Genomic DNA, 23,750 nt, shown 5'->3' with positions numbered 1-23,750 from the left:
CACTGCCACCTCCGCCTCCCAGGTTCAAGTGATTCTCCTGCCTCAGCCTCCTGACTAGCTGGAATTACAGGCCTGGGCCACCACACTCAGCTAATTTTTGTATTTTTAGTAGAGATGGGGTTTTGCCATGTTGGCCAGGCTGTTCTTGAACTCCTGACCTCAAGTGATCCACCTACCTTGCCTCCCAAAGTGCTGGGATTACAGGTGTGAGCCACCACGCCTAGCCTTGGTTTTTTTTTTTTTTCTGCCCCACATAATCTGCAGGAATCCTCCCTAGTATTAACAACTGATAAGAATACACATTGGTCATTACAGGCAGTTAAGCGTAAAATATGAGAAGGGACTTAATGAGTGGGCTGTCAGTTTTTCTATGTCTACAGCGGTGATATCCAATAGCTCTCTGTGATGATAGAAATGCTGTATTTGTATATACTGCAACTGAGGAACTTTAAAAAAAATTTCAATTACATTTATTTACTTATTTATTTATTTTCTTGTTTTTTTGAGACAGGGTCTCACTGTTGTCAAGGTGGAGTGCAATAATCATGGCTTATTGCAGCCTTGACTTCCCAGGCTCAAGTGATCCTCTGCTCACTTGATCCTCTCCCTTGGCTTCCTGAGTAGCTGGGACTACAGGTGCACACCACCATGTCTGATTTAATTTAATTTCATTACTTTTATTTATGTATTTTGAAATAGGGTCTCATTCTGTTACCTAGGCTGCAGTGCAGTGGCACAATCTGAGCTCACTGCAACCTCTGGCTCCCAGGTGTAAGCAAGTCTTGTGCCTCAGCCTCCTGAGTAGCTGGGATTACAGGCATGTGCCACCATGCCTGGCTAATTTTTTTTTTTCCACACTTTTTGCCCAGACTGGAGTGCAGTGGTGTAATCTTGGCTCACTGCAACCTCCGCCTCCCAGGTTCAAGCAATTCTCCTGCTTCAGCCTCCCGAATAGCTGGGACAGCCACACACCACCATGCCAAGCTAATTTTTGTATTAGAGATGGGATTTCCCTATGTTGGCCAGCCTGGTTTCGAGCTCCTGACCTCAAGTATCTGCCCGCCTCCACCTCTGCCTCCCAAAGTGCTGGGATTACAGGCAAGAGCCACCGAGCCCAGCCAGGGTCTTTCCATAATGTAATTACTCAAGTATAGCCACTGAGACTTCCAGGGTCTCTACTGGAGACCTTTAAAAAGTTAAATGATTGTCTTAGATAGTTTTATTTTTATGTACTTCTCTTCTAACTATTTTTAGAGACAGGGTATTGCTCTGCTGCCTAGGTTGGAGTGCAGTGTTGTGATCATAGCTCTCTGCAGCCTCAACAACTAGGCTCAAAGATTTTCTCACCTTAGCCTCTGGAGTAGCTGGGACTACAGATACATACCATCATGCCCAACTGATTAGATAGTTTTAAAAGTTACCTTTCTAGGCCGGGCACAGTGGCTCACGCCTGTAATTCCAGCACTTTGAAAGGCTGAGGTGGGAGGATCGCTTGAGCCCAGGAATTTGTGACTAACCTGAGCAACATGGTAAAATCATGTCTCTACAAAAAATCAAAAATAATTAGCCGGGTGCTGTGGCGTGACCTGTAGTCCCAGCTGCTCAGGAGACTCAGGTGGGAGAATTGCTTGAGTCTAGGAGGTTGAGGCTGCAGTGAACCATGGTTGTCCATCCTGGCCAATGGAGCAAGACCCTGTCTCAAAAAAAAAAAAAAATTACTTTTTTGAAAGCAGAGTCTGAAACACATGATTATTTATGGTTTCTTTGAGTTCTTTGATTTATAGCTCCTTATCTGATATAATAATGCTAGTAAATATTTTTGGATTGAAACTTAAAATGCATTCACTTAGAAAAGGGATGGAGGCTTAAAAATACTTTGATTACATCTTGTCTAAAGTTGATATAAAAATCTTCATTGCAAAGTCTGAGCTGAAAGCACAGTGATATATAAAATTGTGAGGGGTGATGTTTGGCGCAGCAAGCCATTTTAAAAATAATTATAAGCCATGGTGGAGATAAATCTTTTATAAATCTTTTTTTTTTTGAGACAGGATCTCACTCTGTTGCCCAGGCTGGAGTGCAGTGGTGCAATCTCAGCTCACTGCAACCTCTGCCTCCTGGGTTCAAGCAATTATCCTGCTTCAGCCTCCCAAGTAGCTGGGATTACAGGCACTTGCCACCACGCCCAGCTGATTTTTGTATTTTTAGTAGACAGGGTTTCGCCATGTTGGTCAGGCTGGTCTCGAACTCCTGACCTTGTGATCTGCTCGCCTTAGCCTCCCAAAGTGCTAGGATTACAGGCATAAGCCACCGCACACAGTGAATATTACAAATCCTAATCCTCAAAATGTATGATTCAAAAAGAAAAATATTGTAAAGAAATGCACTTAAATGCATCATAGTGTTTTGTTATGTGAACAAAATAAATGACTAATATTATCATTTTTATTTTGTCTTGAACTGTTGTGATATTGTGATTTTAAAAAATATGGCTGGGGGCTGGGTGTGGTGGCTCACACCTGTAATCCTAGCACTTTGGGAGGCTGAAGCAGCAGGATTGCTTAAGGCCAGGAGTTCAAGGCCAATGTGGGCAATAAAGCGAGGCCTTGTCCCATTAAAGAAAAAAATTAAACAAAATGGCTGGGGCTGGGTTTGGTGGCTCACTCATGTAGTCCCAGCACTTTGGGAGGCCAAGGCGGGCAGATGGCTTGAGTTCAGGAGTTAAAGACCAGCCTGGACAACGTGGTGAAACCCCGTCTTTAGTAAAAATTAAAAAATTAGCTGGGTATGGTGGTGTGTGCCTGTAGTCCTAGCTACTCAGGAGGCTGAGGTGGGAGGATCACCTGAGGCTGAGGAGGTTGAGGCTGCAGTGAGTCAAGATCATGCCACCACACTTGAGCCTGGGCTAAGAGTGAGCCCCTGTCTCAAGAAAAAAAAAAAAAGAAAAGAAAACAAATATCCCAGTGTGGTGGCTCATGTCTGTAATCCCAACATTTTGGGATGCTGAGGCAGGAAGATCACTTGAGGCCAGGAATTCAAGACCAGACTGGGCAACACAGCAAGACCCCATTTCTATTAAAAAATGGTTTTAAAAAAGAAATATATATTTGGTCTCTGCCCCTGGTTTTTTGGCACACAGCTCCTAAAACTTTTGGAATTTCTGGAGTGGTAACAGTGTCTTTTGTATGCTAATGAGACAACTGGTGGCTGGGGGTCCCCATACAGCTTCAGGATGGTGGCTGGATTAGAGGTCTGGGACTTTTGGCACCACCCCCAAACTCCAGAGAGGGGAGAGGGGCTGAAGGTTGAGCCAGTCACCAATGGCCAATGATTTAATCAATCATGCCCATTTAACGAAGTCTCCATACAAACTCAAAGGGACAGGGTTTGGAAGAACTTTTGAGGTCGGGGTTCTTGGAGGGTGGTGTTCCAGGAGACAGCATGAAAACTCCCTACTCGGTCCCACATATGTTGCCCTATGCAGCTTTTCCATCTGGCTGTTCATCTATATCCTTTGCAATACCCTTTATAATAGGTGGGTAAACATAAAATAAAGTGTTTCTCTGAGTTCTCTGAGATGCTCTAGCAGACTAACTGAACCTGACAAGAGAGTCATGGGAACCCTGATTTATAGCCGGTCAGTCAGAAGCAGAGGTCACAAGCTGGGACTTGTGATTGGTATCCGAAGTAGGGGGGCGGTCTTGTGGAACTGAGCCCTCAACCTATAGGATCTGATGCTACCGCCAGCTGGACAGTGTCAGAACTGAATTACAGGATACCTAGCTGGTGTCCGCTGCAGAACTGGTTATGTGTAGGCAGAAATCCCCATAAACATTTTGGTGATCAGAGTGAAGTGTTCTGTGTTGAGTATTGTGTTAACTGTGTGTAAAACTGGGAAACACACTTTGTTTTCCTATCTCCAATAACTGTAAACATGGTCAATAACTGTAAACCAAAACAAAACCTGATTTGCTTCACTTACCTATAAGGCTAAAAATTCTGCGAACACATAAAGTTGAAAAATTCCATTTTGCCCTTAAATTGTCAGCAGCTTGACCAGACAGGATCATACATAACCAAGAGCCTAAATAAGGCAATGAAGACAAAAACCCATTCTGGAAGGAATAAGAAGATACAGGATTAATTACAGTGAGAGAAAAAAACAAAACGTACACGTTCATCACAGCCAATGACCACCACTCGAAAGCAAAGGAAATGCATAGCAATATGTTGTTAATTTTTTAATATAATTACAGTAAGTAAGTCTGGCTTTCAGAAGGATTATGGGGTTCAGTCCAAGGCAGTCCCTAAGAGTCTGTCTCAGAGGGAAATAAGGCTTGCCCTAGTCCTGTCTGCTTCGGGTAATTTTGACTGTTTCTCTGGGATTTGGGTTGTGGGAGAAGATAAGCCTTCCTGTTAGCCTATGGATTCTCCCTACTGAACATTTTCATCTTCTATTCTCACTTATTTATTTAAAAAATTTTTTTTTTTTTTTTTTGAGACGGAGTCTTACTCTGTCGCTCAGGCTGGAGTACAGGGGTGCGATCACGGCTCACTGCAACCACTGCCTCCTGGGTTCAAGTGATTCTCCTGCCTCAGCCTCCTGAGTAGCTGGGGTTACAGGCGCCTGCCACCACACCTGGCTAATTTTTGTATTTTTATTAGAGACGGAGTTTCACCATCTTGGCCAGGCTGGTCTTGAACTCCTGACTTTGTGATCCACCTGCCTTGGCCTCCCAAAGTACTGGGATTACAGGCATGAGCCACTGCGCCTGGCCTCCTGAGTCTTTCTAATGACCATCTAGGTCAAGAAATAGAACTTTCCCCCCAGCCTCGCCAGAAGACCCTTCATGGTCCTAGTCCTATCACAGCCCCCTTCCTCCCCCCTTAAATAAACGTTAACCTCGTTTTGGTGTATAGTAATCATGTACTCACTTTTATTTGTAGTTACATCACCCAAATGTACATCCCTAGACACTTCAGTTTAGTCTTGGCCATTAAAATTTTTTTGATTTGCCTTTTATGTCTCTTTAAATCTGTAAGTTCCCTTCTATTCCTTTTTTTCTTACAATTTATCTATTAAAGAACCTAGGCCATATTTTGCATTTAAAAGATCGGTGCCCAGTAAAACCATAACTCAAAAGTGCATTACATGTTCATTTACTACACACACACACACACACACACACATTTATTTTTAACAGAACTGGAGAGTCGTTTTTTTTTTTTTCTTTTGAGACAGAGTCTTGCTCTGTTGCCTAGGCTGGAGTGCAGTGGCGTGATCTCGGCTCATTGCAACCTCCACCTTCCAGGTTCAAGCAATTCTCCTGCCTCAGCCTCCTGAGTAGCTGGGATTGCAGGCATGTGTCACCACGCCCGGCTAATTTGTATTTTTAGTAGGGACAGAGTTTCGCCATGTTGGCCAGGCTGATCTCGAACTCCTGACTTCAAGTGATCTGGCTGCCTCAGCCTCCCAAAGTGCTGGGATTACAGGGATGAGCCACCACGCCTGGCCTCTGAGAGTCTTTCTTGATGGTTTCTTTTCCCTCATATTTCACGTCCAATCACCAAGCATTGCCTATTCTACTTCCTTTAAAAAAAAAAAAAAAGCTTGGCTGGGCACAGTGGCTCATGCCTGTAATCCCAGCACTTTGGGAGGCTGCGGAGGGAGAATCACTTGAGGACGGGGCTCAAGACCAGCCTGGCCAACATGGCGAGACCCTGTATCTACTAAAAATACAAAAAATTAGCTGGGCATCGTGATACATGACTGTAATCCCAGCTATTTGGGAGGCTGAGGCAGAAGAATCGCTTGAACCTGGGAGGTGGAGGTTGCAGTGAGCCAAGATTGCTCTGGTGCAGTCCAGCGTGGGTGACAGAGCAAGACTCTGTCTCAGAAAGAAAAAAAACAAAAAACAAGAAAAAAAAAACACTTCACTCCATTTAGACTTCTGCACAGTGGGATCACATCTATCATTATCTGTGGCAAAATCCTGTGTAAGAATAAATGGTTTCAAAATATTAGTAGGAGAATAAAAAAGAATAAGCTGTAGTAAATCAGAGAAGTGAATTTTCTGATCTTGATTTTGTTTCCTGGTGGGATAAGGTTGATAATTCTTCACAGTTAGTAATTTTTCCACTTCAAGTTGCAATGTTAAAAACTGCCGGCTAGGCACGGTGGCTCATGCCTGTAATCCCAGCACTTTGGGAGGCCAAGGCAGGTGGATCACCTGAGGTCAGGAGTTTGAGACCAGCTTGGTGAACATGGTGAAACCTCATCTCTACTAATAATACAAAAATTAGGTGTGGTGGTGGATGCCTGTAATCCCAGCTACTCGGGAGATCGAGGCAGGAGAATCGCTTGAACCCGAGAGGCGGAGGTTGCAGTGAGCCAAGATTGCGCCACTGTGCTCCAGCCTGGGCAACAACCTAAATACACTAAAGTCTTCAGCATTTATACATTCCACAGGCATCTTCCACAGTTGTTAAGTTTTCTCTTCAAGGATATGATCCCTTGTATTCATTTATTTAAAAAAATTGATTCCAATTTTTTTGCAGGCGTGTTGGCTCACGTCTATAATCCCAGCCCTTTGGGAGGCCAAGGCAAAGGGATCACTTGGGGTCAGGAGTTTGAGACCAGCCTGGCCAACATGGTAAAACCGTGTTTCTATAAAAATAAAAAATTTAGCCAGGTGTGGTGGCACACACCCGAAATCCCAGGTACTTGGGAGGCTGACAGAGGAGAATCGCTTGAACCCAGGAGGTGGAGGTTGCAGTGAGCTGAGGTCGTACCACTGAACTCTAGCCTGGGTGACAGAGCAAGACTCAGTCTTAAAATAAAATAAAATAAAATAAAATAAAATAAAATAAAATAAAATGAGTTTCTGGTGGTGACGACCTACCCACGAGAACACACCTCTTGCAAAAAATCTCCTCCATCCCTCTCCAGAAGAGGAGAAGAGGAAACACAAGAAGAAATGCCTGGTGCAGAGCACCAATTCCTATTTCATGGATGTGAAGTGCCCAGGATGCTATAAAATCACCATGGTCTTTACTTATGCACAAAGAGTAGTTTTGTGCGTTGGGTGCTCCATTGTCCTCTGCCAGCCTACAGAAGAAAAAGCAAGGCTTATGGAAGGATGTTCCTTCAGCAGGAAGCAGCCCTAAGAGCACTCTGAATCAAGATGAGTGGAAAACCATCTCAATAAACACATTTTAGATAAAAGATTTAAAAAAATGAGAGATATGTGACTCTTGCTTTCACTTGAATACTTGCAGGCCATTGTAGGGTTATTTATTTTGTTTTTCTGTACAGACGGAGTCTTGCTCTGTCACCCAGGCTGGAGTGCAGTGCTGTGATCTTGGCTCACTGCAACTTCTGCCTCCCGGGTTCAAGGAATTCTCCTGCCTCAGTCTCCCGAGGTGCTGGGATTACAGGCACGAGCTGCCACGCCTGGCTAACTTCTTTTGTATTTTAGTAGAGATGGGATTTCACCGTGTTGCTCGGGCTGGTCTCGAACTCTTGAGTGAAGGCAATCCGCCTGCCTCGGCTTCCCAAAGTGCTAGGTGCGTGAGCCACTGCGCCCGGCCACTGTAGGGTTATTAACCAGCCTAATTTCAATATTGTTGTGTCTCAGGGAATAGGGAAGCTCAAGGAGAAGGAAAGAGATGGGGCAATGGCTGGTTGGCAGAGCTGTCAGAAGACACTCAACATTTATTAAGTTTGCCATCTTCTATGGGGAAGGATTATGGTGTCCCCAAACAATTACAACACTAACATCAAGGATCAAGAGCCCTGAAGTGAGCACATGCTGTTGGAAAAATGGTGCTAACAGATTTGCTCCATGCAGGGTTAGCACAAATCTTCAATTCATAAAAAATACAGTATTCGCAGAGTATAATAAAGCAAAGTGGAATAAAAGGAGGCATGCCTGCACCATGCTTCTCAAAGCAAACTTTATTTTGAACAAAGGCCATTTGATGGCCAGGCAGGGTGGTTCATGCCTGTAATCCCAACACTTTGGGAGGCTGAGGCAGGAGGATCATTTGAGCTCAGGAGTATGAAACCAACCTGGACAACAATGGGAAACCCCATCTCTACTATTTAAAAAAAACAAAAACAAAAACACCTAGGCCATTTCATGAATGTAATACATTGATTTTCAAGAAAAAAATCCATTAAAAAATGGGCTATATAATTATAGAATTATTTTCAAACTCTATTCACATTTCTTTTTATTTTACAGACTGAAAGAAGGTCCTATATTCACATTTCTTTTAATTTTAATTAAGATAAACCTTTTTGTCTATGAAAATGCAAGATAAAAGATCCTTGTTTTAAAGTACACAACAACAAAAAATTAGCCCGGCGTGGTGGTGGGCGCCTGTAGTCCCAGCTACTCGGGAGGCTGAGGCAGGAGAATGGTGTGAACCCAAGAGGTGGAGCTTGCAGTGAGCCGAGATCGTGCCACTGCACTCCAGCCTGGGCGATAGAGCGAGACTCCATCTCAAAAAAATAAATAAATAAAATAAAGTACACAACAATAATTACTGGCCAGCTATTGATATTTTATTTCTTCTATATATAGTTCTTCCTGGAAAATCTCAAATAGAAACATCAGTGTAGTAATCTTTAAATATACTTTATAAGTAAAATAAGAGATTTTGTTAATATGATTTTGATAATTTGCTTTTTTTTTTTTTTTTTTGAGATGGAGTCTTGCTCTGTTGCCCAGGCTGGAGTGCAATGGCGTGGCCTCAGCTCACTGCAACCTCTGCCTACTGGGTTCCAGCGATTCTCCTGCCTCAGCGTCTCGAGTAGCTAGGACTACAAGTGCCTGCCACCATGCCTGGCTAATTTTTATATTTTTAGTAGAGATGGGGTTTCACCATGTTGGCCAGGCTGGCCTCGAACTCCTGACCTCAAGTGATCTGCCCATCTCGGCCTCCCAAAGTGCTGGGATTACAGGTGTGAACCACCAGGCCCGGCTGGATTTGCTATTTTTAATCTTCCTGTGGATCTCAGTTTTACCCCAAATGATAATTACCAAATTAATCTTTCAATGCACAGTTGAATGCAATTAATCACTGTAGTAGTATATTATTTATTTTTTTCTTTTTTAAAAATCAGCCCCAGTTTATAGTTGAAATGTGGTAGTAGATTATAATCAGGCTCTGTTAACAGAGAACTTGGGAAAAATAAGATTGTTCACAATGAATCCGTCCCATGATATTGTCAAAGCCTAATTTCAATTTAACTTCTGTCAGTGCAATTTGTGGATATATTTCTATACAGTGATGTTTTTTTCAGAAGTAGACAGAGGAGTTCTTCACAGCTTAGCTGCCTGAAGTTTTAAGGTTTGGTCCACATAGCCAGGCCAATGTTTATAGTATACTTTGGAATGTGAGTGACTGAGGATTCACTTTAATAGTTTTTAAAGCAGGTAAGTCCATGCAGCCAGTGCGGTTGTGCAGTCAGCCTTATTAGTATTTTTTTTTTTTTTTTTCCTGGGACACAGTCTTGTTCTGCTGCCCAGGCTGGAGTGCAGGGGCATGATCTCAGCTCACTGCAACCTTTGCCTCCTGGGTTCAAGAGATTCTCGTGCCTCAGCCTCCCTAGTAGCTGGGATTACAGGTGTGTGCCACCATGCCCGGTTAATTTTTTTTTGTATTTTTAGTAGAGACGGTTTTGCTGTATTATCCAGTCTGGTCTCGAACTCCTGGGCTCAAGCAGTCCTTCTGCCTCAGCCTCCCAAAGTGCTGGGATTATTTTTGTATTATTATTATTATTTTTTGAGATGGACTTTCGCTCTTGTTGCCCAGGCTGGAGTGCAATGGCTTGATCCCAGGTCACCACAACTTCCGCTTCCCGGGTTCAAGCAATTCTCCTGCCTCAGCCTCCTGAGTAGCTGGGATTACAGGCATGCACTACCACACCTGGCTAATTTTGTATTTTTAGTAGAGATGGGGTTTCTCCATGTTGGTCAGGCTGGTCTCGAACTCCTGACCTCAGGTGATCCGCCTGCCTCGGCCTCTCAAAGTGCTGGGATTATAGGCATGAGCCACCACGCCTGGCCTTTTTTGTATTTTTAACAGAGACAGGGTTTCACCATGTTGCCCAGTCTGGTCTCTAATGCCTGGCCTCAAGTGATCCACCTGCCTTGACCTCCCAAAGTGGTAGGATTACAGGCGTGAGCCACTACACCCGGCCTGATGTCGGGCATCCATACATGTGCTTATTGGCCATCTGTGTATCTTTGGGAAAATGTGTATTCGTATTCAAGTCCTTTGCCCATTTTAAAAACTGAGTTGTCTTTTTATTATTGAATTGTAAGAATGCTTAATATATCTGGATACTAGACCCTTATCAGATGTTTGATTTATAAATGCTTTCTCCCATTCAGTGGGTTGTTTTTCATTTTCTTGATAGTCCTTTGATGCATAAGAATCTCTAAAATTTAGGACAGCAGAGTAAAATGGAAGATACAAAATAACTGAATTTTAAACAGTTGAGAACAAATTCTGTGTATGGTCTTATACTATATATATAAGAAGCAGATGATTATTTTTTCTTACCTCTTGAACATTGAACCTTAGGATCTCCTTCATATAAGTAGGCAATAACGTCAATAAAGTATAAAAAGTCCAGTTGTAAGAAAAGTGTGCGACTACAATAGCCCAAAGTGGCAGGGATTTTAAAATAGGTACCCACGGCACTGACTTCTGTGAAGAAAGCTGAAGAAAACAGGAATAATTAGGATAAACTACGGCTATGTTAATGCTTAGATCTGTACCGTACAGCTAAAACTCTATCCAGAATTCATACAGAATATCACCTTAATTAGTAAATTCCAAAGTTTTAAATCAACTCCTTTGAAATATTAAATAGCAAAATACATGATAAATATTTAACTGTTTGATTTTTTAAAAAATATATTAACTAGAAAGTCCATGATTCAGATTAGAGGAAAAAGTAAAAACGTATTTGTAGAGCTATAATGTCAACCCTAAACATTCTTTATGAATGTCAGAAGTCACCTGCAGCATTGATTTATCTATTTATTTATTTCTTTTTTGAGACGGAGTTTCACCCTTGTTGCCCAGGCTGGAGTGCAATGGCACAATCTCGGCTCACTGCAACCTCTGCCTCCTGGGTTCAAACGATTCTCCTGCCTCAGCCTCCCAAGTAGCTGGGATTATAGGCATACACCACCATGCCTGGCTAATTTTTGCATTTTTAGTAGAAACGGGGTTTCGCCATGTTGGTTAGGCTGGTCTTGAACTCCTGACTAGAAGTGATCCGACTCAAAGTGCTGGGATTACAGGCGTGAGCCACTGTGCCCGGCCTGAATTCTCTATTTCTAAAATATAGTTTCACAGTCAAATTAGAGGTTGACATAAGGGTAAAGGAAAGAGATTGGAAGGTCCTGTTAGAATTCATGTTTAATTATCCAATCTTTATTCAATTGAAATGATCATAAGAATTAGGCAATACAAGGTTTCTGTATGCAGCCATATGCAGTAGTGGTCTTTAAAGCAGGGTAAAAGCACCATGGGGTATGCAAGATGATCTGCTGGGGTGAGGAAAGACATATTTCTATTTATTTCTATTTTTACTCATTTTTATTCTAAAAATAAAAAAACACTCTATTAATATTTAATAAATATGTTGGCCCTGGAGTATGTCAGGTGATTACAAATTGTATGAGTCCCCCATTTCAGAGGGGTTAATAATGGCATCCTCACTTGTTTGTTTGCCCTCAGAGTATTATAACATATTGCAGTTTAAGTACTATTTTATTTTATTTTAAGAGAGTCTTGCTCTGCCACCCAGGCTGGAGTGCAGTGGCATGATCTCGGTTCACTGCAACTTCTGCCTCCCCAGTTCAAGCTGGATTCTCCTGCCTCAGCCTCACGAGTAGCTGGGACTATGGGCATGTACCACCATACCTGACTAATTTTTGTATTTTTAGTAGAGACAAGGTTTCACTATGTTGGCCAGGCTGGTCTTGAACTCCTGACCTCAGGTGATCTGCCTGCCTTGGCCTCCCAAAGTGTTGGGATTACAGGCGTAAGCCACCACACCTGGCCTATGTATTTTTTTTTGAGATGGAGTCTTGCTCTATTGCCCAGGCTGGAGTGCAGTGGTGCGATCTCAGCTCACTGCAACCTCTGCCTCCCGGGTTCAAGTGATTCTCCGGCCTCAGCCCCCCAAGTAGCTGGGATTACAGGTGTGCACCACCACATCTGGCTAATTTTTGTATTTTAGTAGAGGTGGGGTTTCACCATGTTGGCCAGGCTGGTTTCGAACTCCTGACCTGAAGTGATCTGCCTGCCTTAGCCTCCCAAAGTTCTGGGATTACAGGTGTGAGCCACTGCCCCCAGCGTAAGTGATTTATTTTAAGTATCTTTTATTTTTATTTATTTATTTTTTTGAGATGGAGTCTCACTCTGTTGCTCAGGCTGGATTGCAGTGGCGTGATTTCGGTTCACTGCAACTTCCGTCTCCCAGGTTCAAGTGATTCTCCTGCCTCAGCCTCCTGAGTAGCCGGAACCACAGGCACGTGCCACCATGTCCGGCAAATGTTTTGTATTTTTAGTAGAGACAGAGTTTCACCGTGTTAGCCAGGATGGTCTCGATCTCCTGACCTCATGATCTGCCCGCCTCAGCCTCCCAAAGTGCTGGGATTACAGGCGTGAGCCATCATACCCGGCCGAGCTGCCACTTTTCTTGATGAGTCCTTTGTCAGCTACTTCACCAAGCAAAATAATGGCAGATCATTAACTATAACATAGTCAAACACGTTGCCCCCTTTAAACATTATTATATTAACAAATTATGGCTGGGCATGGCGGCTCATGCCTGTAATTCTAGCACTTTGGGAGGCCGAGGCGGGCAGATAACTGGAGGCCAACAGTTCGAGACCAACCTGGGCAACGTGGTGAAACCCTGTCTCTACTAAAAATACAAAAATTAGCCGGGTGTGGTAGTGCGCAGCAGTAATTCCAGCTGGTTAAGAGTCTGAGGCATGAGAATTGCTTGAACCCGGAAGGCGGAGGTTGCAATGAGCTGAGATCACGCTACTGCACTCCCGCCCTGGGCGAGAGAGCGAGACTCCGTCTCAAAAAAAAAAAAACAACAAATTATTTGTAATTTTTAAGTTATAGCAAAAAAGTTTTTTTCTATTAAGATGTAAATTTTATGTATATTCTGTTTATTTCATCTATCCATCCTTTAAAAAGTCTATTTGTGTATATATTTTATGATATACATAAGTATCATAGTACATATAGATAACTTAAGAATAAATATACAGCCAGGCGTGGTGGCTTACGCCAGTAATCCCAGCACTTTGGGAGGCCGAGGCAGGCGAATCACGAGGTCAAGAGATCAAGACCATCCTGGCCAACATGGTGAAACCCTGTCTCTATTAAAAATACAAAAATTAGCTGGATGTGGTGGCGCGACCTGTATCCCAGCTACTCGGGAGGCTGAGGCAGGAGAATCGCTTGAACTCAGGAGGCGGATGTTGCAGTGAGCTGAGATCACACCACTGTGCTCCAGCTTTGCGACAGAGCAACACTCCGTCTAAAAAGAAAAAAAAAAAAAAAAAAAAAAATATATATATATATATATACACATACATTCAGATTGTGAGCCTCCCACCTGTTTATTGATTCTTGCATGATCAAGAAAGCTTGGATACCACCGATTTAGGGCATCAGATTTTTGTATTTCCTATACACTAAGACTGTTGTTTTTCTCAAAAGCAAGAGCAATCTATGTTTCTGCCTTCAGAGTTCACAGTTGCTGTTATTTTAAAAAGAGGAAGAACCAGTATTGCCCAACCTTCTTCTGGCCTTTTTCATATGGACTTTTTATTTGACATCTTTGTAGATATGCTCTTGTGTTTTTTAAATACAAATTTTTTAAAATTATTATTTATTTATGAGATGGAGTCTTGCTCTGTTGTCCAGGATGGAGTGCAGTCGCGTGATCTTGGCTCGCTGCAACCTCTGCCTCTGAGGTTCAAGTGATTCTCCTGCCTCAGCCTCCGAAGTAGCTGGGATTACAGGCGCCCGCTGCCACCCCGGCTGATTTTTGTATTTTTAGTAGAGACGAGGTTTCACCGTGTTGGCCAGGCTGGTGGCAAACTCCTGACCTCAGGTGATCCACCAGCCTCGGCCTCCCAAAGTGCTGGGATTACAGGCGTGAGCCAGTGAGCCACTGCGTTTGGTTGTATTTTTTTTTTTTTTTTTTTTTTTGAGACGGAGTCTCACTCTGTCACCCAGGCTGGAGTGCAGTGGCGCGATCTCGGCTCACTGCAAGCTCCGCCTCCCGGGTTCACGCCATTCTCCTGCCTCAGCCTCTCCGAGTAGCTGGGACTACAGGCGCCCGCCACCACGCCTGGCTAATTTTTTTGTATTTTTAGTAGAGACAGGGTTTCACCGTGGTCTCGATCTCCTGACCTCGTGATCCGCCCGCCTCGGCCTCCCAAAGTGCTGGGATTACAAGCGTGAGCCAGGTTGTATTTTTTAATATGATCAAAGATGTACAGATATAGGGAAAGAGAAGGAGAGAGAACATTGATTCTTTTACAGCAGTGGTTTTCAACTCCAGCTATACTTTACAATTATAGGGGCCTGTGTTCTACTCTCTGCCTATTGAATAAACAAAATAAAAACAAGTAAAGCAAAAAAACTCTGAGTGTAGGGCCAAGGAATCTAAGTTTTAAAAGACTTCACTGGTGATTCTATAGAGCAGTGGGTTCCCAAACTTTGCTGCATATAAGAATCACCCAGGGGAGCCTTAAAAACACCGAGACCAAGGTCACACCACAGACCAATTAAATAGGTTGTGGGAGGGTGGGAGGTAGGTATCCCTAGTTTTTGAAGATCCCTGGGTGATTTCAATGCGCAGCAAGTTTGGGACCCACTGCTGTAGAGATTAGATTTTAAAAAGTCTGCCCTTATCCTTCTTGATTGAAAAGCTCAGGGCAGAGAGGATTTTAGAGTTTGCAGGAATTTGGAACATAGCTCTTTTTATATGGCTTTGAAATCCACAAAGGAAGTGAAATCATTCTTTTATGCTGAAAGGTACAAGCGTAAATATATTTGATCTCTGAAAACTGAATATATTCTGAAGAATGTATCCTACCTCTTGGAAATATAACCTGAAATAAGAAATATTTAATTTTAGTCACAGTGGTATGTTTTTACAACCTATAAATATTGAGTTTTTGATAATCTGATGTTTTTGGACAATCAGTCAACCAAGATGAGCTGTATGTCTAACACATAAGCCCTACACATGGCAGGTTCTCAATAGCTGCTTATCAAACAAATACAAGGCCCACAGGGTTAGAGGCTTAGAAAGAAGAATGTGAAATGTACGTATTCCAGCTTAGTGTTCATTTGTAACCTAGGTACAACACAACAGTTTTCTGTTCTCCCAATATGAATTGTAAGATCAACTTACAGTATTTCCACATTACAAGTTATATTTCAGGGGGAAAGTCTTCATTTATAAAAACTTTCAAGTTAAAGATGAATTTTCAAATGTTACTAGGAGAAACTATCCGAGTATCTAGCAGACATTTATAAAAAAATCCTTCAAGAGTTTAAGGTAGTGCTGTCCAACAGAACTTTCCATGATGATGGAAATGTTCTGTATGCACATTGTCCACAGGGTAACCAGTAGTTACATGCGGTTATTAAATCTTGTCCTTCTAACAGGTTGATGAAAGAAAATGAAGTGAAACAAAACCCTTGTCATATGTGTGACATATGTGTGCCTGAATAACTAAATTTTTTTATTTTTAGACGGTGTCTTGCTCTGTTGCCCAGGCTGGAGTTCAGTGGAGTGATCTCGGCTCACTACAACCTCTGCCTCCTGGGTTCGAGTGATTCTCCCACCTCAGCCTCCCGAGTAGCTGGGATTACACGCACTCACTGTCATGCCTGGCTAATTTTTGTATTTTTGTAGAGACAGGGTTTCACTAAGTTGACCAGGCTGGTCTTGAACTCCTGATCTCAGGTGATCTGCTCACCTTGGCCTTCCAAAGTGCTGGGATTACAGGCGTGAGCCACCACGCCTGGCCAGAACTAATTTTTTTTTTTTTTTCTTGAGATGGAGTCTGGCCCTGTCACCAGGCTGGAGTGCAGTGTCATGATCTCGGCTCACTGCAACCTCCGCCTCCCAGGTTCAAGTGATTCTCTTGCCTCAGCTTCCTGAGTAGCTGGGACTACAGGCGCGTGCCACTACACCTGGCTAATTTTTGTATTTTTAGTAGAGATGGGGTTTCACCATGTTGGCCAGGATGGTCTTGATCTCTTGACCTAGTGATCAGCCCGCCTCAGCCTCCCAAAGTACTGGGATTACAGGTGTGAGCCACCGTGCCCGGCCAAAACTAAATTTTTAATTAAATCAGTTAAATTAAAAATATAACAGCCACGTGGGGCTAGTGGCTACCATACTGGACAGCACAAGGTTGGGGTTAAGAAGGTACAAAACAGCTTTTTTTGATGTTCTGGATCTAGAAATTATTCTCTTGCTATTGTTTCTAACACACTACTATCTTGCCAATCAAGCAATGTAAACACATACTCTCAATGGCTTCATCATATCTAATTTCTAATTGTTGGCAAAAAATTAAAAATTATGAAAGCATTTTTTTTTTTTTGAGAAGGAATCTCACTCTGTTGCCCAGGCTGGAGTGCAGTGGCGCGATCTCAACTCACTGCAGCCTCTGCCTCCCGGATTCGAGCAATTCTCCTCACTCAGCCTCCTGAGCAGCTGGGATTATAGGCGCCTGCTATCATGCCCGGCTAATTTTTGTATTTTTAGTAGAGACAGGGTTTCACCACGTTGGGCAGGCTGGTCTAGAACTCCTAACCTCAGGCGATCCACCTGTCTCAAAAGTGCTGGGATTACAGGCGTGAGCCACGGTGCCTGCCATTTTTTGAGGCAGGGTTTCACTCTGTTGCGCAGGCTGGAGTGCAGAGGCGCGATCATGGCTACTGCAACCTCAACCACCTGGGCTCCAGTGATCCTCTCACCTCAGCCTCCTGAGTAGCTGAGACTACAGGCATGTGCCACCACACCGGGTAATTTTTAAATTTTTTGTAGAAATGGGGTCTCCCTATGTTGCCCAGGCAGGTCTCTAACCCCTGGGCTCAAGTGATCCTTCCACCTAGGCCTCCCAAAGTGATGGGATTACAGGCATAAGTCACTGCACCTGGTCCTGAAAGTTCTCATTAGAGGGCTACATTATTCTAAAATACCACTGCTGATAAAAGAAAATATATATGCGTGGCTGGGCATGGTGGCTCACACCTTTAATCCCAGCACTTTGGAGGCCAAGGCAGGTGGATCACTTGAGGCCAGGAGTTCGAGACCAACTTGGCCAACAGATTGAAACCCTGGCTCTACAAAAAATATAAACAATTAGCCGGGAATGGTGGTGTGTGCATGTAATCCCAGCTACTCGGGAGGCTGAGGCATGAGAATCGCTTGAACCCGTGAAGCAGAGGTTGCAATGAGCTATAGATAGTGCCACTGCTCTTCAGCTCGGGGAACAGAGGGAGACTCTGTCCTTCCCACCCCCACCCCCCAAAAAGGAAAATACATATGGGCAAAAAAATTTAAAATTGCCCAGATCATTTGCTCAGCCAACATTTTGAAAGCAAATATACTTTGGAGATTTAAATGATAATGGAATTTGTGAAGGAAAAATCAATGAGATCCTGAATCTTGTGTACAGAATGTATCATCGAATTTCTAATAATAGCTCAATCAACTTTTTTTACATATAAGTTGAAACAGAAAAGGACAAACTATAAAAATTATTTGTCATGAAATGTGTGAAATATAGAGGGTAAGATCACTCAACAAATACTTGAATATCTTCTAATATGCCATTTAAAAAAATTTTCTTGTCAAATGCAAGTAACAGCAAATTGATTTAGCAAAGTTACATGTAAAAAACGCTCTTAATTTCTGTCTTAATTTGACAACTAAATATTCAAACCAAGGTCCCCATTTGATTTGCTTCCAATGCTGCCAAATTGTATACTCTTCCTAAAAGGCATAAAGGAGAAGTAAAACAGTTACAAAACATGCTATCTCCAGGCTGGGCATGGTGGCTCATGCCTGTAATCCCAGCACTTTGGAGGCTGAGGTGGGCAGATCACTTGAGCTCACAAGTTCAAGACCAGCCTGGGCAACATGGCAAAACCCTGTCTCTACAAAAAATACAAAAATTAGCCAGGCTTTGTGGTACACACCTGTCATTCCAACTACTTGGTAGACTGAGGTGGGAGGATGGCTTAACCCGGGAGGTGGAGGGAGGCTACAGTGAGCCGAGATCATGCTACTGCACTCCAGCCTAGGCAATAGAACCAGACCTTGTGTCAAAAAACAAAACAAAAACAAAACAACACAAAAACAAAAACAAAAAAACAAACCCAGAACCAACCAAACAAGAAAACCCCATGATATCCTCGGAATTAAGAAAAGAAGAAGAAGCCGGGCGTGGTGGCTCATGCCTGTAATCCCAGCACTTTGGGAGGCCAAAGCCGGTAGATCACCTGAGGTTGGGAGTTCGAGACCAGCCTGACCAACATGCAGAAACCCTGTCTCCACTAAAAATACAAAAAGTTAGCCAGGTGTGGTGGTGCATGCCTGTAATCCCAGCTACTTGGGAGGCTGAGGCAGGAGAATCACTAGAACCCAGCAGGTGGAGGTTGCAGTGAGCCGGGATTGCGCCATTGCACTCCAGCCTGGGCAACAAGAGCGAAACTCTGTCTCAAAAAAAAAAAAAAAAAAAAAGTAGGAAGAAAGAAGAAGAACAACAAAAATAGCAGATATATAGGAAAGAACACTTCAACGGGTGAAGTGGTAATGTCTTTCCACAATTCATTAAAAGGAGATCTTCAACATAGAGGAGTAGCTGATGATCTTGAAGCACTCACTAGTCATGAGATGGTCCTTCTGAATTTAACTGCAGTGTGCAATGAAGATTTTTATTTCTCTCTCTTTTTTTTTTGAGATAGAGTCTTGCTCTGTCGCCCAGGCTGGAGTGCAGTGGTACGATCTCGGCTCACTGGAATCTCCACCTCCCAGGTTCAAGTGATTCTTCTGCCTCAGCCTCTCAAGTAGCTGGGAGTACAGGTACACGCTACCACACTTGGCTAATTATGGAGTTTCGCCATATTGGCCAGGCTGGTCTCGAACTCCTGACCTCATGATCCGCCTGCCTTCGCCTCCCAAAGTGCTGGGATTACAGGTGTGAGCCACCGTACCCAGCCTATTTCTCTTCTTGTAGAAATTTCTGAATCAGAATTAGAACTATATATGCCATCATAATTGTAAAATCCACTTATTGTAAGAATGAAATCACATTTCTACCTATAAGTACTGACTTTTTCTTGGTTGGATAACTGAGAAAACATTCTAAGTGCAACTCTTGCTTGTCTAGCTCAGATCTCCTTCGACATGACTGCCAGCATAAGCTATCTACAATGCAAACCTGATTCTGTCACTTCGAGCTTACAAATACTTCATGGCATCCCAGTGCCCAAAGGATAAAGGCTAAGCTCCTTAGGGAGGCACAGAGGACCCTCTGTGACCTGACTTCCACCTGTTCCTCCTCCTGCTGTTTTTTGCCTTTACCTTATGCACGAGAGCAACACCCAACAGCCACACTTCCTAGAAGGTGTCACTCTTTCTCTGGAAGATATCACTCTTTCTCTCAGGAAAGTGAGAAAGAAAAAAAGCAGTCAGGCCGGGTGTGGTGGCTCCCACCTGTAATACAAGCACTTTGGGAGATGAAGGCGGGCGGATCACCTGAGGTTGGGAGTTTGAGACCAGCCTGACCAACATGGAGAAACCCCGTCTCTACTAAAAAACGAGAAACATCTTCCTCTCCTAGCTAATATGAGTGACTGCTGTGCCCTTACTAATCACAGCTTTACCCCACCTTCTAGATAAAAATTCATCATAGAATTATCAAATCCAGAGCAAAATATTAATTCTTTAAACCCTTCCCAAAGTCACCTAATGCAAGTCTAAACTGTAACAAGTTCCTCTCAGCTCTGCACTGAGATGCCCCATGGTTCTTCATAGTGTGCTTTCTTCCTCACTGCAACGAACCAAGAAACCCAACTTGTTCAACTATAAGTGTGTTCCTGATGGGCTTTGGCCAAAAGGCACTGACACAAGGAAGCTTTTCCTATCTGCCCCAGGCTGGCTGAGGACTGCCACCTTCTCTGTTCCAAAGATGTCCTGTACCTTATAGCACTGCATTACGCAGGCTACATTATATTGAAATTCTGTCCATCCATGTCTGTCTCCCTCTGGAGACCTCAGGCCCCACAGGAACCATGTTTTATTTTTTTTCCTCTTATTCATTTTTAAGTCCTCAGCTGACAAAGAACCTAGGTCATAGTAAAGTATCAAAAAAAAAAGTTTAAAGAATGAATGAGTAGATGCTGCACATTTCTTGGGTCCAAGATTTAAAGGTGGAGCTTCATGTAACACATCATTTGATGACATTGTCAACTATAACGTCATGTGCTTTAAGAATGCAGTCTGGTTGTACACAGTGACTCACGCCTGTAATCCCAGCATTTTGGGAGTCTAAGGCAGGAAGACTCCTTAAGCCCAGCAGTTTGAGACCAGCTTGATCATCATAGGGAGACTCCGTCTCTACAAAAAATAATTAGCTAGGCATGGTGGTGTGCACCTGTAGTCCTAGCTACTCGAGAGGCTGAGGTGGGAACACTGCTTGAACCTGTAGGGTTGAGGCTGCACTGAGCTGTGATGGCACCACTGCACTGCAGCCTGGGCACTGAGCTAGACTCAAAAAAAAAAAAAAAAAAAAAAAAGAATGCAATCTGGGCTTCTCCTCCTAACTCTCTTGCCTCTGAATATTCTTTTTTCTGAAGTGTGTGGAGAAACAACCTAAGTTTGGACAGATTAAGACACATATCAATGTAGAGAAAGCTTTTTTTTTTTTTTTAAGACAAGGTCTTGCTCTGTTTCCCAAGCTGGAGTGCAGTGGCACAAACACAGCTTACTATACCCTGGACTTCCCAGGCTCACTCATTCCTCCTGCTTCGCAAGTTGAGTAGCTGGGACTACAGGTGCGTAACATCACGCTTGGCTAATTTTTAAATTTTTTGTAGAGATGAGGTCTCGTCATGTTGCCCAGGCTGGTCTCAATTCCTGGGCTCAAGCAATCCTTCCATCTTGGCCTCCCTAAGTGTTGGGATTATAGATGCAAGCCACCACCCCTGGCCAAGGGAAAGCTTTTTAAAAAATTTAAACAAACTCAAAAGTTTTATAAGTTCTGGAAGATCATGATAAAAATGAAATATTGAAGAAAGCAAGCTGTTACCCATCAATGTTGAGAAAATGACAAAACATATCAAGTTTTACATGGCAACATCTGTTTATAATGTGTTAAATTTTTTTACCTGTTCCTTAAGGGGAAAAAGTAGGTAACTCAATTAACATCATGTAGGACTCTAAACTTTCAAAGTAACTTAACTTTTTTTTTTTGAGACATGGTCTTGCTCTGTTGCCCAGGTTGGAGTGCAATGGCTTATCATAGTTCACTGCAACCTTGACCTGCTGGTCTCAAGCAGTCCCCTTGCCTCAGCCTCCTGAGGAGCTGGAACTGCACGTGTGTGCCACCACACCCAGCTAAAACTTTCTTTTTTATTTGTATTAATTTTTTTTTTTTTTTTTTTTTTGGGAAGACTCAGACCCAAGTAACCTTGGATATGAGCTCTCCACCTGGTTAAACTTTATTACAGTGCTGATTTCTTCTGTTTCTAAGTTTTTGCCAATCTTTGGCAAAGATCAAGACAGGTCATAATTCTTAAAGTTCAGCTGCTTGTAGAGACATTTATAGCAAAATAAAAAAACTTAAAAAGAAATGTTAAAGAGTACATTTTTTCTTCGTTTTAGAGATGGGGTCTTGCTATGTTGTACAGGCTGGTCTTGAACTCCAGGGCTCAAGAAATCTGCCTGCCTTAGCCTCCCAAAGTGCTGGGATTACAGGCGTAAATCACCATGCCCAGCCAAGACTAAATTTTTAATTTTACTGCCTGGCTATACTGTATATAGATATTTAAAATATCAATCTTGGGCCAGGCGCAGTGGCTCACGCCTATAATCCCAGCACTTTGGGAGGCCAAGGTGGGAGGATCGCTTGAGGCCAGGAGTTTGAGACCAGCCTGGCCAATACGGTGAAATCTCATCTCTACTAAAAATACAAAAAATTAGCTGGGAGTGGTGGCATGCACCTGTAATCCCAGCAACTCAGGAGGCTGAGGCAGGAGAATTGCTTGAACCAGGGAGATGAAGGTTGCAGTGAGCCGAGATCGTGCCACTACACTCCAGCCTGGGTGAGAGAGCGAAACTCTCTCTCTAAAAAATAAAATAAAATAAAATAAAATAAAATATCAATCATGATAATTTAATAGGAAAAGTTTTAAGTATTTTATGTTCTTAAACTAATAAAGTGACTTTGAAGCCAATAAGAATGCTGAAAACAAACTGTGTATATTTTAATCTTTCCTAATGTTTTTATGTTCTTTTATTCTACTCAAAAGGCAAACATTTTGTTTCCATGGTTTGAGAATTTAGCATATTGAATTATGATAGATTTTTATTTCTGATTTGCCTTTGTGCTCGATTAAGTGATTGAAATCTGGTTTTAGTAAGATATAAATTTTTTTCTAAAGACCTACTCTAGAAGAGCAAACAGATGTATATCATATTATAATATTATATCATAATAAATGTGCTGTTCTCTTTCTTTAATGACACTCATTTAAAATATAGATACAGGTCCAATATCCCTTGTCTGAAATGCTTGGAACCAGAAGTGTTTTGGATTCTGGATTTTAGAATATTTGTATCACATACCTTCCCAGTTAAGCATCCTAAATCTTGTTTTTCTTTTTGAGATGGAGTCTCGCTCTGTTGCCCAGGCTGGAGTGCAGTGGCACGATCTCAGCTCACTGCAACCTCTGCCTCCTGGGTTCAAGGAATTCTCCTGTCTCAGCCTCCCGAGTAGCTGGGACTACAGGTGTGTGCCACCATGCCCAGCTAATTTTTGTATTTTTTAGTAGAGACGGGGTTTTGTCATGTTGGCCGGGCTGATCTCGAACTTCTAACCTCAGGCAATCCACCTGCCTCAGCCTCCCAAAGTGCTGGGATTACAGGAGTGAGCCATCAGGGCTGGCCAAGCATCCTAAATCTTAAAATCCAAAAATCTGAACTCTAAAATGCTCCAATGAGCATTTCCTTTGAGCATCATGTGGGTTCTCAAAAACTTTTGGATTTCAGAGTATTTTGGATTTAGAATTTTCAGATTTGGGATGCACAACTGTATAAACACACTAGTTGGTTTTCTAACAACTAATGGTCAGAATGAGAATCCTTTCATGAATAACACATTTTATTTTGTACTAATCAAGTGGAAAAAACAAACTTAAGACTCATTTGATAATCACTACACTAAAAGGTTTTAAAATGACTTAAAAATATTTTTTATAGCTTATAAAACTATACTTTCTATAAGAAATGAAAGAACTGAAATTCTTCAGACGATACTTTGTTCATATTTGTGTATTTAAAAAAATTTTAAAATATTTTAAATGTTTTGTAGAGAAAGGGTCTTACTATGTTGACTAGGCTAGTCTCCTGACCTCAAATGATCCTCCCACCTAGACCTCCC

General features: G+C 42.6%; 2 protein-coding genes and 1 long non-coding RNA gene across 15 annotated transcripts in view; 2 read left to right on the top strand and 1 right to left on the bottom strand.

Moving 5' to 3' along the window:
• The window catches only part of SLC17A5 (solute carrier family 17 member 5), a 61,995-nt gene that overhangs the window by 19,207 nt on the left and 19,038 nt on the right, over nucleotides 1-23,750 (bottom strand). For 11 of the 12 annotated variants that reach the window (XR_010118450.1, XM_055256154.2, XM_055256145.2 and 8 more), the window contains 2 exons: nucleotides 10,576-10,734; nucleotides 3,983-4,115 (listed from right to left, as the gene is read on the bottom strand). Coding sequence is in view for 11 of the 12 variants with exons in the window: in XM_055256154.2 (XP_055112129.1) it covers nucleotides 3,983-4,115; nucleotides 10,576-10,734 (292 nt within the window). In the remaining variant the exon portion in view is untranslated. The remainder of the gene's footprint in view (nucleotides 1-3,982; nucleotides 4,116-10,575; nucleotides 10,735-23,750) is intronic. The other variant, XM_055256184.2, reaches the window with a different exon arrangement.
• LOC134735426 (uncharacterized) overlaps nucleotides 1-23,750 on the top strand; it is a 76,393-nt gene that overhangs the window by 51,587 nt on the left and 1,056 nt on the right. Inside the window, exon 3 of one of the 2 annotated variants that reach the window (XR_010118530.1) lies at nucleotides 19,054-19,182. The exons of the other annotated variant lie outside the window; for it this stretch is intronic. This is a non-coding gene — a long non-coding RNA (uncharacterized lncRNA). Of the gene's footprint in view, nucleotides 1-19,053; nucleotides 19,183-23,750 lie in introns of those variants that run through there. 2 annotated transcript variants of the gene reach the window in all.
• Nucleotides 6,898-7,204, top strand: LOC129463731 (small ribosomal subunit protein eS27-like; the record flags this gene model as incomplete). Its single annotated transcript, XM_055244446.1, has 1 exon — nucleotides 6,898-7,204. A coding segment is annotated over one exon (270 nt), but the record flags the coding sequence as incomplete, so codon positions are not given.

The sequence above is a fragment of the Symphalangus syndactylus genome, chromosome 2, assembly GCF_028878055.3.
Source record: "Symphalangus syndactylus isolate Jambi chromosome 2, NHGRI_mSymSyn1-v2.1_pri, whole genome shotgun sequence".
NCBI lineage: Eukaryota > Metazoa > Chordata > Mammalia > Primates > Hylobatidae > Symphalangus > Symphalangus syndactylus.
Note: the sequence above shows the minus strand (reverse complement) of the source record. Positions and strands in the feature narration are given on the sequence as shown.